The sequence below is a fragment of the Manacus candei genome, unplaced genomic scaffold (genome assembly GCF_025592945.1).
Source record: "Manacus candei isolate 608988 ecotype Guabito, Panama unplaced genomic scaffold, ASM2559294v1 h1tg000028l, whole genome shotgun sequence".
NCBI lineage: Eukaryota > Metazoa > Chordata > Aves > Passeriformes > Pipridae > Manacus > Manacus candei.
Window position 1 is genome coordinate 11,252,323 of NW_026138076.1, and position 13,498 is coordinate 11,265,820.

Here is a 13,498-nt window from a genome sequence, read left to right on the forward strand (position 1 = left end):
GCGGGAGCCGGGGTGCAGCTCTTGCCCTGCGCTTCGGCCGGGCTGTCCCGCTCCGCTTCCCGCGGAGCCAACGAGGGCGGTCGGGGCCAGACTTTGCCCACCGGATGCGATTTAGGGCCGCTACTAAGGAGTGAGGGTGACGGGAGCGGGAGCCGTGCTCGGAGGGGGTACTGGTAGTGGCCTGACATCATTGTATCGTAGTATGTTAAGGGTTGGAAGGGACCTTTATCACATCTAGTTCCAACCCCTGCCATGAGCAGCAACACCTCTCACAGACAACAGCTCTATCTAGCCTGGCCTTGTACACCTCCAGGGACGGGGAATCCACAACTTCTCCGGGCAACCTCTTCCAGTGCCTCAGCACCCTCACGGTAAATGATTTGCTCCGGCTCCGAGATGCTTTCAAGGTGACTTTATTAAAGAAGCCTCTGTGTGTGCTGCCAGCGAGCCCCGCAAAGGGAGAGAGAACGAGAAGACCAGTTCACAACCATTTTTAATGTTAGGCAGGGGAGAAGTTAAACATCAGCTATCCACTGTTTTGTCACATTCTGTAAGTGAAAGTTTGGTATAGTTGCACATTGGTAATACAGCAGAAACGGTTTCACAGTAAAACATTAACACAAATAGCAACACCTAAAGCCAGAGTTTTCTCCTTCAGCATACTCACTGGTATGTGTGTGTTGGCTGTATGTGATCAAAAAGGCCTGGTAACCTAAAGCATAAGTCCAGCTGTCAGAATAAAATGACACTTGAGAATTATCTCCCCTTTAAGGTTTTGAAAAATATGTAGTAGTAAAGATTCGGCATGTAGTGCATCTAAAAATTACAGTGCTCACAGTAGCAAACAGAACTTCTCATGTCTAACATGAAGGGGGGAAAAGACAATAGGACTCATTTTTTTTTTAAATCAGAATTATGCCACCCAGTGCTCAAATCACATTGAAGAAATTATTATTGGACTTCAAAAGTAATAGTTTTGTTGAAAACATGTTGAAAGAGTATTTGAACAAGTTTCACTTACAGTCTGTCCTATGGACAATTTCAGACAGACCAACTTCTGCTTGCAGCCTTCTTAAACTGTGCACCTAAGTGTTTATCTCAAGTAGAAAGGGCTCCTCACATGTATTTATAACCTAAGGGCTCAACTTATCTCTTCTTTTAAAAAATATTTCTTCTTTTTCGGGGGGCAGGAAAGAAGAACAGTGAAAAATGTTGCTAACAGTTTTTCTGTTTTCTTATACTCCTTCCTGGTTACTCTGGAAGAGGGGGTGGTCAGTGTCCAACCTGTTCTGGTTTTGTTCAGTTTGCTGTCCAGATGAACTGTTATGCTTCTGTTAAAAAACAAACTTGCTAATTAGAGGAGATCCTCATACATCCCCCCCAATATGCAGACCTGGGCTCTGGTGAAGAATGCACAGTAAAAGCCCAGTGCTCATCAAATCTGAGTTCTCCCACGGGCTTGACTGCAAGTAGGTTCTTATTCCACTGCACAAGACACAGTTTTGACTCCATTAAATGTATTTACATTCTTTTTCTAACTAGCACTTTTGTGTTGTGATTGTCCATCAGGCACAATTGCTACAAATCCCACCTAAGAAAACTCCCTTTTGAATTTAATCACCAGTAATGGAATTCTCATCTCTACGGAAGATGATGGGGAAGGAAAAAGTTCTTAAACTTTTCTGTTTATTTTTTTTAACAGCGTCACAAACAATTATAAGGCCAAAATACACAACATTATATAGAAAACCTAAAATTAAGTTGCTGGTATTCAGTGAAAAAAAAATGAGGTATACAAAATATTTTTACAATTGTGCGTAAATTTGCAATAGTTTTCAAAAGGTGCTTTTCCATTTTCAGCTAGTGGTTCATTGTCCAAGTGATCTTCCTGTATACAAGTAACCGTGTAATTGTGATCAACTGAATACAATGCATGTAACAGCTACTGGTTCTTCACAACACTTGTTTTTTTTCAAATATTACATTTATTCTAACAGCAGTAATGTAGTAAAACAGGACTACTCCTACAACAACTCAGTCTTTGTTTGATATATCATTTTCACTGTTAAAATTAATTTTTACTGTTACGTTTATTTTTTTTAGTTTGCTTTGGACGTTGACACATGAAAAGCACACTGAGCATTAGCTCAGACTTAGGAAATTGTCAGGACTTATCCTGGAGAACACAAGATGTAAAACAGAAAACAGAAAGGCAGTGCCAAGTATTTTTTTTTCTCCTTCCACGTTGTATTGCCAACTGATAGAAGCACACAAAGATAATATAATTACACTGGACTTCTAAAAAAGAATTTTAGAATTACGAAACTAGAGAGCTTTTGGCTGAGCATTTCCCTGAGTCTTCATTTTTTAAAATTATATGTTAGACATTATGTGCATAGAATCTGTTACAAAGGCCTTGATTAATAAAGGCTGTTTAGGTATATATGCAAAAGTTAGGTACTTCCATTCTTAAAAAGCCTAAGCAAGAACTGCTGAGGAAGCAGTTTGATTCTTCAGAATCTGGTGTTTTTCCTAAGGAGAAAAGCAAACTTCAGATGCCTTTGCATTAAGATAATTTGAAATTACACCACAAAATTCATGATTTGTGAACAAGTCTAACAGAGATATCTTTCGGGGCAAGACTGAGGCAACAAAATCTGGGACTGCTACATAATTAAAAATACTTTGGTTTTTATAGCATTTTGTGAGAAAACGGAAGGCACAACTGTGCATCAAAACTACATGATTTTGTATTTTAATCTGCTTACATTGTTTTCATCAGCACATAAGACTTTCTGTAAATCTTTACTTAAACATGTGTTTTAGTAACAGTAATTAGTTAGCTGTAATAAGGTTTACGTATTACCTAAATACAAGGAGGCTATTTAACAAGAAGGCATCACTGAAAAAGGTACATTCAACAACAGATGAAATTATGTCCATCCACTAAAAATTCACCATTCTAGCTCTACAGGATACTCTCCAGTAAGACATGCTGTGCAATGACCAATCTTTCCAATAAATGACTTCTGGCTTTTAGGGCTGTTCTCTTGTCGTTCTTTGATGCTTTCTTGCACAGATGATACCAGCCCTTCTACAGAAAGATAGACAACACTGTCTGCTCCTAGAGGAAATGAAGAATTCATTGGTTAAAACTGCAGTATTGTACCAAATGCAATGCTCTTTGGAAATGCAGCTGCATTATCGTAAGGATTATGATGCCAGGTGGATCACCTTACCTAAAGAGAATGACTGAAAAATTATCTGATCGTCATATGCCTTGCCCTTCTCAAGTGCTTTGTGCAGGGAGCAAACTCACTAAAATCTAGACAGAAGGTTCTGAGTTGGGAACAAATACATCACACATACTGCAGAAACAGAAGCAAAGTCCAGTATTAAGACTCCTTAAACTCCCTGTAGTATCCCAGAGCTACCCTAGTTCAGGTCTGGAAGCAGATGTGTGTGTGGCTGCTGCTTCCCAAATCTGAGCACTGACGACTACAAAACCTCACTGGGACTTGGAGGGGGGAAGACCATCATGTTCAAAAAAATTCATTATGCAGTTCATGCAAATTTCCTAGCAGTAGGAAAGTTTGATAGATCATTAGTTTTCTATCATTTGCAGACACTATGTAGTGAATGACACTTAAAAATAAGATCCTACAAACTTGAAATATTTCAGCATGCCTTCACAATAATTTTGTGGTATTAGACAGTGAGAGTAAGTATTTAACACAAGAAATCAGAGTTTACAGTGGAACATAAACTGTTGAGTCTTCTTTTGTTCTGCTACAAACGTTAGAAGTTTTTTGACATTCTTTGCTTGGTTTCAAATATCATTTCTTTTAAAGTGAAATATATAATTCAGTTTAAATTATTTATATAAATTTAAATTTGTACAAAAATCAGTGCATGCTTAAAAATTCTGAATATATTTTTGTGAATGTCTCATGAAAGTGAAACTACATCCGCTTTTCATCATTGGACTTATTTTCTTCCTGGTATCTCCTTATTGTGAAGGTTCCTGGAAGGTGCTTTTAAGTATTGGAGCGCTTTGTCGTCATACTTTATTTGTAACTTGTGCTTATGCAATTATTTTAATACTTTCTATTGTTTTGAGAAATACAGCTCCCTAACTCTGTTTAAAAAAAGTATGTAGCTAAATTGGTTTGATCTGTAGAGCACTCACAATGCAGAGACCTAGCTTATCAGCCTTGCAATTTTTTAGTAACTTTTGCTACAATTGCCTTGCTGTGTTGGGCTTTATTTTAAAGTAGACTATAAAATACCTATAACTGAAATCTCTCTCACAAAACAAACAAACAAAAAAACAACAAAAAACCCAAAAACCCAAGTAACATTTACCTATATAGTTTGCAAGATCACGGAATTCAGGTTTGTTGGCAATGAGTTCTTCTTTAGTTGGAATGTTTATTCCCATGTAACAAGGAAATCTTATGGGAGGTGAAGCCACACGGATATGCACCTGAATAAAAATATAATTTCAAGACAGACTACTATAAACTGAGTCAGCAGATTATAACACAACAGCAAAGTCCCAGTTCTGCAAATGATAATGAAGAACAAAACACAGCACTGTACAGAAACCATCAAAGGGTTAAAAGGAAGATGAAGTTTTTTCAAATGTCAAGACAGGTGGAGAAAGAAAGACAGCTTTAGAACTTTTTACAGTATTTCCTAATGTTCTTAAAAGGTTCCATCCTGATTTTGCTTTTCTTCTGTGGTGTTCAGTCTTTGATGTACGAGTTTCAGTTTACAAAGTCAACCATTTTGTGTAACATTTTGCTCCAGTGTCTGACTTGCACACCGTTTTGCTTAAAAAATCTTTACCGATTAAAAAAATGGTGCTCTGGTAACTTAAGGCATGTGGTATTTACAGCAGTATGTGGTTGTGTTTTATGCAGGTCCACAAGTTACACATCAGGAATACTTGGTTTTCTGATCTTAACTAATTTCTTTTCCATTCTCTTGTTATTTGCCAGATAGTGCTTTTTAAGTGGAGACCTGCTCCTCTCCATCTTAATCTCCCAAAAGTCACAGTCATACAAAAGAACCTTCTTAACCCATCTTCACAGTAAACATGCACTAGCCATTGTTTTTCTCCACGCTTGCCCTTTTAAATAAGGAAGCAATGTATAGTACAAATTAAGACAAAAAGATAAACCCCTGTGCTTTATCCTCCCATCAACTTCTATTTACATCTCTAATGTACTGACTTAAAATTACCTTACCTCTTTTGCTCCTGATTCTCTCAGTAGTTTTATTATGGGTGAAATGGTATTGCCCCTCACAATTGAATCATCAATGATAACAACTCGTTTTCCTTTAAAATTATCAGACAGAACACCAAACTTCTTTGCAACACCAAGCTGCCGTAACCTCATATTTGGCTGGATAAACGTTCTCCCTACATATCGATTTTTACAGAGCACTTCAACATACGGTAGTCCACACTGCAAACAGGAGACAGTTAAACAGAATTAATATATAAGACTTGTTATTCTCAGTTACTGTTTTTTTAAAGCAATCTTAGGACTTAGTATGACTTCACAGTAACCAAAAAACGTTTAAATACCTTAACATAAAGGAATAATGACAGAAAAAACAAGGCAGATGACTCAACAGGAGTACCCTGCATATAGAAGATATAAAGCTTTATCAATACACAACTCTAGCAGCCCATATCATCGTAGTCCATTACAAAAAGAGATATGTGTAAACATGCTTGGGGGGGAAAAAAAGTAACATATACCTTTTGAGCATAACCAAGAGCTGCTGGGGTTGCAGACTCTGGGACAGTGCTGACCAGGTCTGCTTCCACGGGTGCTTCAATAGCAAGCTGCTGTCCACATCTTCTCCGGACTGAATACACCATCTGACCTAAGAACAAGAAGTGTTTTTCTTGGTATGCATAATTCAGATTTCCTCTTGCTTTGCTGTACAAATTTCTGTGGCAAGTTGCAGGCATAGAAGTTAGAAAAGCTCCAGAACTGATAAGCAATCACTTGCATAAGGTCATTTTTATTTCCTTCTGTACGGTCATATTCCAGCATTTCACATTTGTATCACTACACAGAGAATTCAGCTCCAGTTTGCTCCTCCTGATGAGTTTTATCTCAAAAGTTTTGCCAACCCATTCTATCCCAGCTGTGCTCGGCAAGCTTATATTCCGTGGTACTCTACTATGATTGCAGATAATTTCCACATGTGCTCCAGGATAACGTCTCCCACTATTTAGGGAAGAGCTCTGTACGTTACATTTTCGTACCTTCAAATATACTGTCTGGTCTTGCAAAATAAACATATTCAAAGATGCAGAATGCCGATGGATCTCCTTCAGGTCTTCGTACAACATCCAGTGTCTGGACATCATGTCTGGATATTTTCACAATCTCTCCAGGAAGGACCTCACGATAGTACCTTGAAAAAGAAATACATAGCAGTTAGAAATGTCCTGAATGTGGATGATAGTTTTGAAGTATAAATAAGTCTCATCTTACAGGAAAAAATGCTTTTGAACATCCTAACATGACAATTTGCTTTTATCTTATATAATTCTTCTTTTACAATCATCTGTTTGAGAAAATAAACTGCTAAGAACCAGGACTGGCAGAAAAAAAAAATCGTCCACAACAAACTAATCCTTGATGTCTTTCATGTTGTTACAAATTATGATATTTGGCAATTTGATATTTAATGTTTAACCACTGCCTGAGGAGACCTTTCAGATAAAGTGAAAATCAGGGCACTTACTCTGCACCTATAGACAGAAAGCTACAGGATTCAGAGGAGACAACCCATCCTTCTGTTTCAGTGTTATCTTTTCCTGAAATGAAAGATTTCAGTTAGAGTCCCCAGTTCTTGCAACTATGACCACCCACAACTGCACTTCTGCTGCAGGTCTGGCTTGCTATGGTTTAGGTTGCCAAGTGTGCAGTTAAAGACCACTGTAATTTTTAACTAAAAGGTAAAGCATTCCACCGTTTCTGTAATATTATTTTAAAAAAATCCCAAGTAAATCCACAACATAAACATCCTAAACCTGTTCTAGGCAGAAGTGGAAGTAACAGCATCATATTCACAGTTCATGAAGAGAGACAGTTCAGGTATTTCAAACTTTTACAATTCTAGTTCAGTAAATTTAGATATACATACCTACTTTTGTTCACACAAGAAACTCTTTACTTTTCCTATGCATTGACAGATAGATGCTTTTGAACACAATGGATCCTGGACTGAATTCCAATAAGGAGAGTTTTGAGAGGCAACCACAGGAAAGATCAAATTGTGCTATGTAGGGTAGGAATGTTTGTATGCTTTGAAAAATCTTAGTAATTTTTCTTGTGGTTAAAATTACCCAGTTTTGTGAAGATATGGAAGCATTTACTACTTAGTCATTGAATTATTTTAGTTTTAAACAAATTAAGATATTTTAATCTCATTTAAGAGAAAATGTCAATTTGCAAGCTAAACAGGAACACAAGGAATTTTTCCCATAAACTGATTGTATAGTGTTCCATTACTGTATTACATGTGGCTGGGTGATTGGAATTCAGAAATACACTGTGAGCAATTTGGCACGTTTTTCCCACTTTACTATAGGAGAAAGAAAGAAACCAGGCTTGTTTCTGGACTGGATATAATCCTGAGCAACTGGCTTTAGGTGGACCTGTCTGAACAGGGGATTTGGCCCAATGACCTTCAGAGCCCCCTTCCAACCTCAACCCTGCTGTTCATCCCTGCTTTCCTGTTTAAGCGATGAGACCTTAATTAAATTTTCACAAATATTGTATTACAGCCAGGCTGCCTAACTGTGGCAGTCACCAAGCCACTAGGATTCCCTTTATCTGGGAACAGAATTTTGCAAACTTTCTACAAATTATTTTTTCCTTGCCAATTTTTTGATTTCTCAAAACTGACTTTTGCATCACATATTCCTACCTACACCTCAGTAAGTATAGCTTTAATTACTTATATCAGTGATTTCACACACAAACTATGTATATGCATATGGATATATATGTGGTTTACCTTTTCCATTCAGGTCCCCTACTGGAATAAGGCGACCAATGCAGAGCGGGCGATTCCCATATGGATCACGTACTGCATAGATTATGTCTTTATGCATAATTAGCAATGAATATGAAGTTGGAGTTTCCTTCATTAAGTTTTTTATTCTGGAATGAGACATAGGTGAATATAACCTTGTGTCATGTGAACAGCTGTGTGCATTTACAGCTGCATATCATGCCGAGATCAAATTGCTGTTCTTGATTCTGAAACCCATTCTCCTCACCTTGCCACCCAGTCGGCTGTGTCATCATTTTCTAGAGGAGGTGTGAAAGCCAGCAGCTGGGTGATCAGTTCACTGTCAGAACTGGTCGACAGTCCTACACCATGCCGCATAAGCTTTTAAGACACAAACCAAAAGTGTTACCAGCATCAAAACATTTCACATAACACTGCTCAGATTTTAATCTAACAACACCTTTGTGCGATGAACAAATATTTTAAAAAGTATCAGTGCTTGAGTTGATCCTGTCATAATAATGGCAAGTTTCTTCCAACAAACCAACTATGTAAAACTAGGTAGTACAATCATCTACACTAAATTTTTCCCTTTTATTCCTTTGCTCCACATGCAACCAAAACTAATGCCACCAATATTCAGGGCACAAATTCATGTTTGGGGCATTTAATTAGCTTTGTGGATGCTCTGGGAAGAGAGGTAAAATACGAATATATGACATTGCCTAAAGCAGATCCAGAAAGAGATATCAAGGCAGAATCTGCCGCACAGGATTTTTTCCCCCCAAAATGATCTATTTTGATTAGGGTACTCCTTCCTTACCCCAAACAGTTTGATATTAAAGAAAAGTCACAGCAACCTTATTGCTCACTGATGCCTCACACTCAGAAAGAAATGATGCCAGAACCTCCCAAAGGAGGTACTAACCTTCCTCCTGAGCAGTGCAGCATTTGTTAGCTCCCCATTGTGTGCCACAGCAATCTTCCCATGAAGAGTCTCTACGACAAAAGGTTGGCAGTTCTGCAGCTCAGAAATTCCTGAGGTGGAGTACCTTGTGTGCCCAATACCAAGGTTTGAAGGGTACAGCTTCTTCAGGCTGTCTGCATTGAAGACATGATTTATAAGACCCATTCCCTTTGGGAGAAAAAGAAAAAAAGGTTCTGTTTGGTTTTATTTTCCTGGTAACTTTCTCATTTCTTCTTCTGTTTGGTTTTGGTGCAGTATTAATGGAACTTAAAGAAAAAGGCAAATAACCTGGAACACATGGGAAAGAAAGAAGCTGAGTAGGTGTCACAGTGGTATATCAGATCCCATTAATCCTGTTTTTAAATAAAGCAATGTACATTTTTGTGCTGAGGATTTTCCTGGAACAGTCTATTCCCTGACTAAAAATACATCTTCTGAAAAACACTACCAAACTGTCGTGTTGCTTAAAAACACCAGAAAAAAGACTGCCAGAAGATAGGAAAGGAAGGAAAAAAGTTGCATGAAGAAGTTCTAGGCAGAGAATATCTTTTACAGTGTAGTGGTATATTGGATTAACTTTTAAAGCGGGTTCACGGTAATGTTTATTAGATTCCACTGTCATTCTTGACAATGTCAGAAGTAAAGGTTTTTTCCAAGAGATTTTATTGTTTACTTTCAATTTTTATATAGCCAAGTATATCTAAAGCAGAAATACATCAAAACCTTTAGTCAGACGTCAGGACAGGAGCTTCTTTTGGCAACAAGCCAAAAGCGAGCACTGCATGGAGACAATTTAGCTGCACAAACAGTCTGAAAAGCTGCACCGAGAGTACAAATTATGTCTGGATTCCAGGCCCTCCTATAAACTCCTGCTTCTGCCACTGCCTGTGGAAAATATTTACATCCTTCTATGCCTGGTTTGACTATCAGGCATGGTAATTGTTGTATACATGACGGGTAACACTCCTCTAGGACCTTCAAAGATACACAGGAGAGGTCCGAAGCTCCTAATGTCTCATAACCTGTACTGCAGATGCAGCAACAGGAGACTGAGATGGAACAGAAAGAAAGGAATTTGGCTGAGCTGTTCTCAGAGCTCAACCAAAAAAGAAGGCTCAACTTTAGGGTATTTTCTGCTGTAACTGCTGTAGAGTCAGAATACCAAGAGGCTGTGGTTGCGTATGTTGTTTTAGGATATTTATTATCATGTTAAAAAGTTACTGCCTCAATCTTGTATGGGTTTGCTTTAATTGTCAGCAAACTTTATCCCAAATCAATTATCATCTGTGGTCTCACAGGTGACATAAAGGTGGTCTAAAGCTGTGTGCTCATATATGTACAGAAATGCAGTCATGCATTCTTATTTTATTTAGGCCAACTTTAGCCTGACAGATCTGCCGGTTCACAGGTTAATGGATGTGGCAAAGTTAAGTATTGCAGTAACTTACACAATTTGGTTACACAAGTATATAATCTTTTAATTGCAGTTTCAAATACTCCTCTGAAATAGACTGCACTGTCTATTTCAGTCAGAGTCCTAAATATGCTTTCACCAGTGTAAGAGACACAAATGTTTGTTATGTTAGCACCACTTCCAGGATTAACCAGGTCATATAAACTGGACTACACAGGCTCTTTAATACACTGTGGTTATTACAGTTTTAAAAAGTGTTGTAGTTGAGAAATACATTTCAAGGATAAAAGAAACTATCACATGCTCTCCAACTCTTAAAATATCAAAGCTGATATGATGAGATAGTCAATTAAATTCTTAGCATGACAGCTAAGTATTGTAGCTCAGTAACATGGAGATACTGCAAATTATTATATCACCTGGTGGAAGTTCATTCTGAGAAGCACTTTTTCACTTACTGGGATTTCTAGAGCAGCCCGCTTTACAGGAAACTGAAATTCCTGTAAACCTGAAGGAAAACCGAAACTCAAGCAGGAGCAGGAATGAAGAACAGATAACATGCTGCTAAAGTTGAGAAGGTGCATTTAAAAGTGCGCGCGCGTGTGTGTGTATGTGTGTGTGTGTGTGTGTGAATCAGGCTGTAAATAACAGATAGGAGGGGGGAAGTGCCTTAAGAGGGGACAAACATGATGCTTGAGAGAAAAGGTTTTATATGAGCCATTGAGCAGTCATGCATAGATACATATGCTGCTGCAGCAGAGCGGTTCTTAGTCTTGGACTGATTTGAACAGCTCAATTAATCTTCCTCTGAGAACTCTGAATGCTTTCTGATTGTGGTCAGAGGACATACAACAAGAAGTGCCCCATGTTTTTTTTGCTGATGTATTTTTATTTAATTACCCCATGGTTTTTTTGCTGATGTATTTTTATTTCCAATCCTCTCCTTTTCCAGGATGGTTATTTTTTTTTTCCCTGATCACTATTTTATACGGAATGAACAGAAATATCCCCAGAGCATACAGGTATTCTCTTGACATAATACATTAGAGGCTGTGGTCATTTTGTGTCTTGTAACATCCCCTGGGATTCCCTTGGCTTGAGAAAGATTGTGTGACCTTCTCAGGCCTCCATTAAGTCTTATATTCTGCTTATCTTTACCTATGGGTAAAGTAGTTGCCACTTCTTGAGTCTTGCTAACATAAGATTTAGTCATCCCTTTCCTTGTGCATAACCTTTAACTGCATTTCTTTTCTCTTGAGATCAAGTTGCATCAATGCTCTTCTAAATCTGCAGAGTTAACACCTGAGATGCAGCGTGACTTTGGTAAGTAGTTTTTGTGACATCAATAGCATGATCTGGATAACTTCTGTGTGTCTGCCACTGTATGTGGCACAGATATACCCAGCAGGTGTGTATGCACAGATACACCCAGCAGGACAATGGTGGCATGTTTGTTTTAAGCATACTCTCAAGACAGAAATTACACAAGTAACAAAATTAGATACTTTCACTGACAAAACCAAAACAATCCATCAAAACATGTTACCTTTTCTTTAATTATACTGTTTCTTAGCAGAAACAAACTTTCACGCATCTCCATTAAGAATGTACAAAACATTCATTTGGATTTTACCTTGTGCACTTTGAATGCCTGGGATGACTCTCCATCACTTGTCACAATTCCAGCACTCTCCTGGCCCCTGAGAACAAAATAAAATTAACATAAAGCACTGAAATGCTTAAAATATGAAATACTTTAACATACAATGGATTGATTTTGTAATGAAATTTTAATGCAGGCTTATTTGTTGCTCTATTTTGCAGATGTGTAATTGCAATTGATTTCTTGCCCATGTTATGCTTTGTTTCAAAACAGTCACATAAGGTTTCTGCCTAAGCCCACTGAATTCAGTGGGAATCTTTCCACTAATAAGCACTGGCACAGGCTGCAGTCCTATTTCAGTGAGGGCATAAAATAAAAACAGATGCTTGATCTGAAAAGCCATTTTCAAAGGGATAGTGGTCTAGGCGACAGTAGTAGGCTCTATAGTGCTATTGTATTTCTGCTTTGGGTTGGGATGTTATTAAAAACTAATGGTTTTGCCTACAGGAATGGATTATCTTTTCCACTGATCACCTATGCAGAAGCTTTTGCATTTTTGCACTTCAGCAGACAAGCTAGCTTTTACACCTGGAAAAGCTACACAGACCCTCTGATAAAAGCATTTGACTGCATAAATTTAATGTTGGGCACCTCCACTTCTCAAGTAAAACAAGTCTCAGGTAAAAATCATTCTCAGTGCAAAAATCATTCTTAAAGCCATTTACTTTAACTCAGGAAGATGTCCTATCTATAAACACAAAGACTGGTGGTAAAACTTAAGGGTTGATACACTGCATTCAGCAACTTGTAGTCACAATGTTAATATTACAGGCAATTTTAATACTGTCAGAGTCCCTTTAAATATTAACAAAATCAATAGGGAGGAAGAGGGAAGCAGACACCCCAAGGAAAGCCCTGGTCAAGGTGCTGGGTTACACCTTACATGTCGCACTAACAAAAGACATGGGAGCTCAGTGTCATTACCACAAACCTTCCATCACTTTACTAGTTGAGCCATACTTTTAAGTATACCGGTTTTTATTAAAACACCACTAATATAAGTTAAAAACCGTGTATATATGGCCATCAGTTCAAAAGCAAATAGTGCATGGAGATGTGAAGATGTAAGGCAGGGTGATCCTGACATGCCACTTGTTTGGGGAAAGGCTCAGCACCGCGGGGGTGCCCCCACGGGAGCAGGAGATGCTCTGCACCCACCTGGCAAAGGACAGGCCAGAAGAGTGTGTGTAGGGGTGGCTGGATGTCATGTTGCTTTGTTTTCGTTTGTTTTTTTTTTTTAAAGGAACGAAAGAGTACGGCTCTTCTTTTTGCCTCTCTCCTCACACCCCGGTGCTCGCACCGACTCCCTCGTCCCCAACAAGGGTTAAAGCAGCCCCGGCCCGGCTGAGCTCTCCCCTCCCCATCGCCGGAGCCTCTTCCCTCGCCGGGCTCCAGCCCCGAGCCT

The 13,498-nt window shown here is 38.5% G+C and overlaps 1 protein-coding gene across 1 annotated transcript; it reads right to left on the bottom strand.

Annotated features, from left to right (window-relative positions):
• Positions 1-2,954: 2,954 nt before the first annotated feature.
• PPAT (phosphoribosyl pyrophosphate amidotransferase) lies at positions 2,955-13,457 on the bottom strand. Its single transcript, XM_051789832.1, has 11 exons — positions 13,378-13,457; positions 12,064-12,130; positions 8,978-9,184; positions 8,318-8,430; positions 8,053-8,198; positions 6,775-6,847; positions 6,290-6,441; positions 5,774-5,901; positions 5,253-5,474; positions 4,366-4,486; positions 2,955-3,124 (listed from the first exon to the last, which is right to left on the bottom strand). The coding sequence occupies exons 1-11, from the start codon at positions 13,455-13,457 to the stop codon at positions 2,955-2,957; spliced, it is 1,479 nt and encodes a 492-aa protein (XP_051645792.1).
• Between the last annotated feature and the right edge of the window lie 41 nt (positions 13,458-13,498).

Excerpts from the sequence above, each read along its gene's own strand:
- PPAT (XM_051789832.1), bottom strand. The coding sequence starts at position 13,457 with ATGGGGAGGGGAGAGCTCAGCCGGGCCGGGGCTGCTTTAACCCTTGTT. Across the intron at positions 6,848-8,052 it reads AGGGGACCTGAATGGAAAAG|GAAAAGATAACACTGAAACA; the intron begins GTAAACCACATA and ends CTTTCATTTCAG. Across the intron at positions 3,125-4,365 it reads TGATCTTGCAAACTATATAG|GAGCAGACAGTGTTGTCTAT; the intron begins GTAAATGTTACT and ends CATTTCCTCTAG.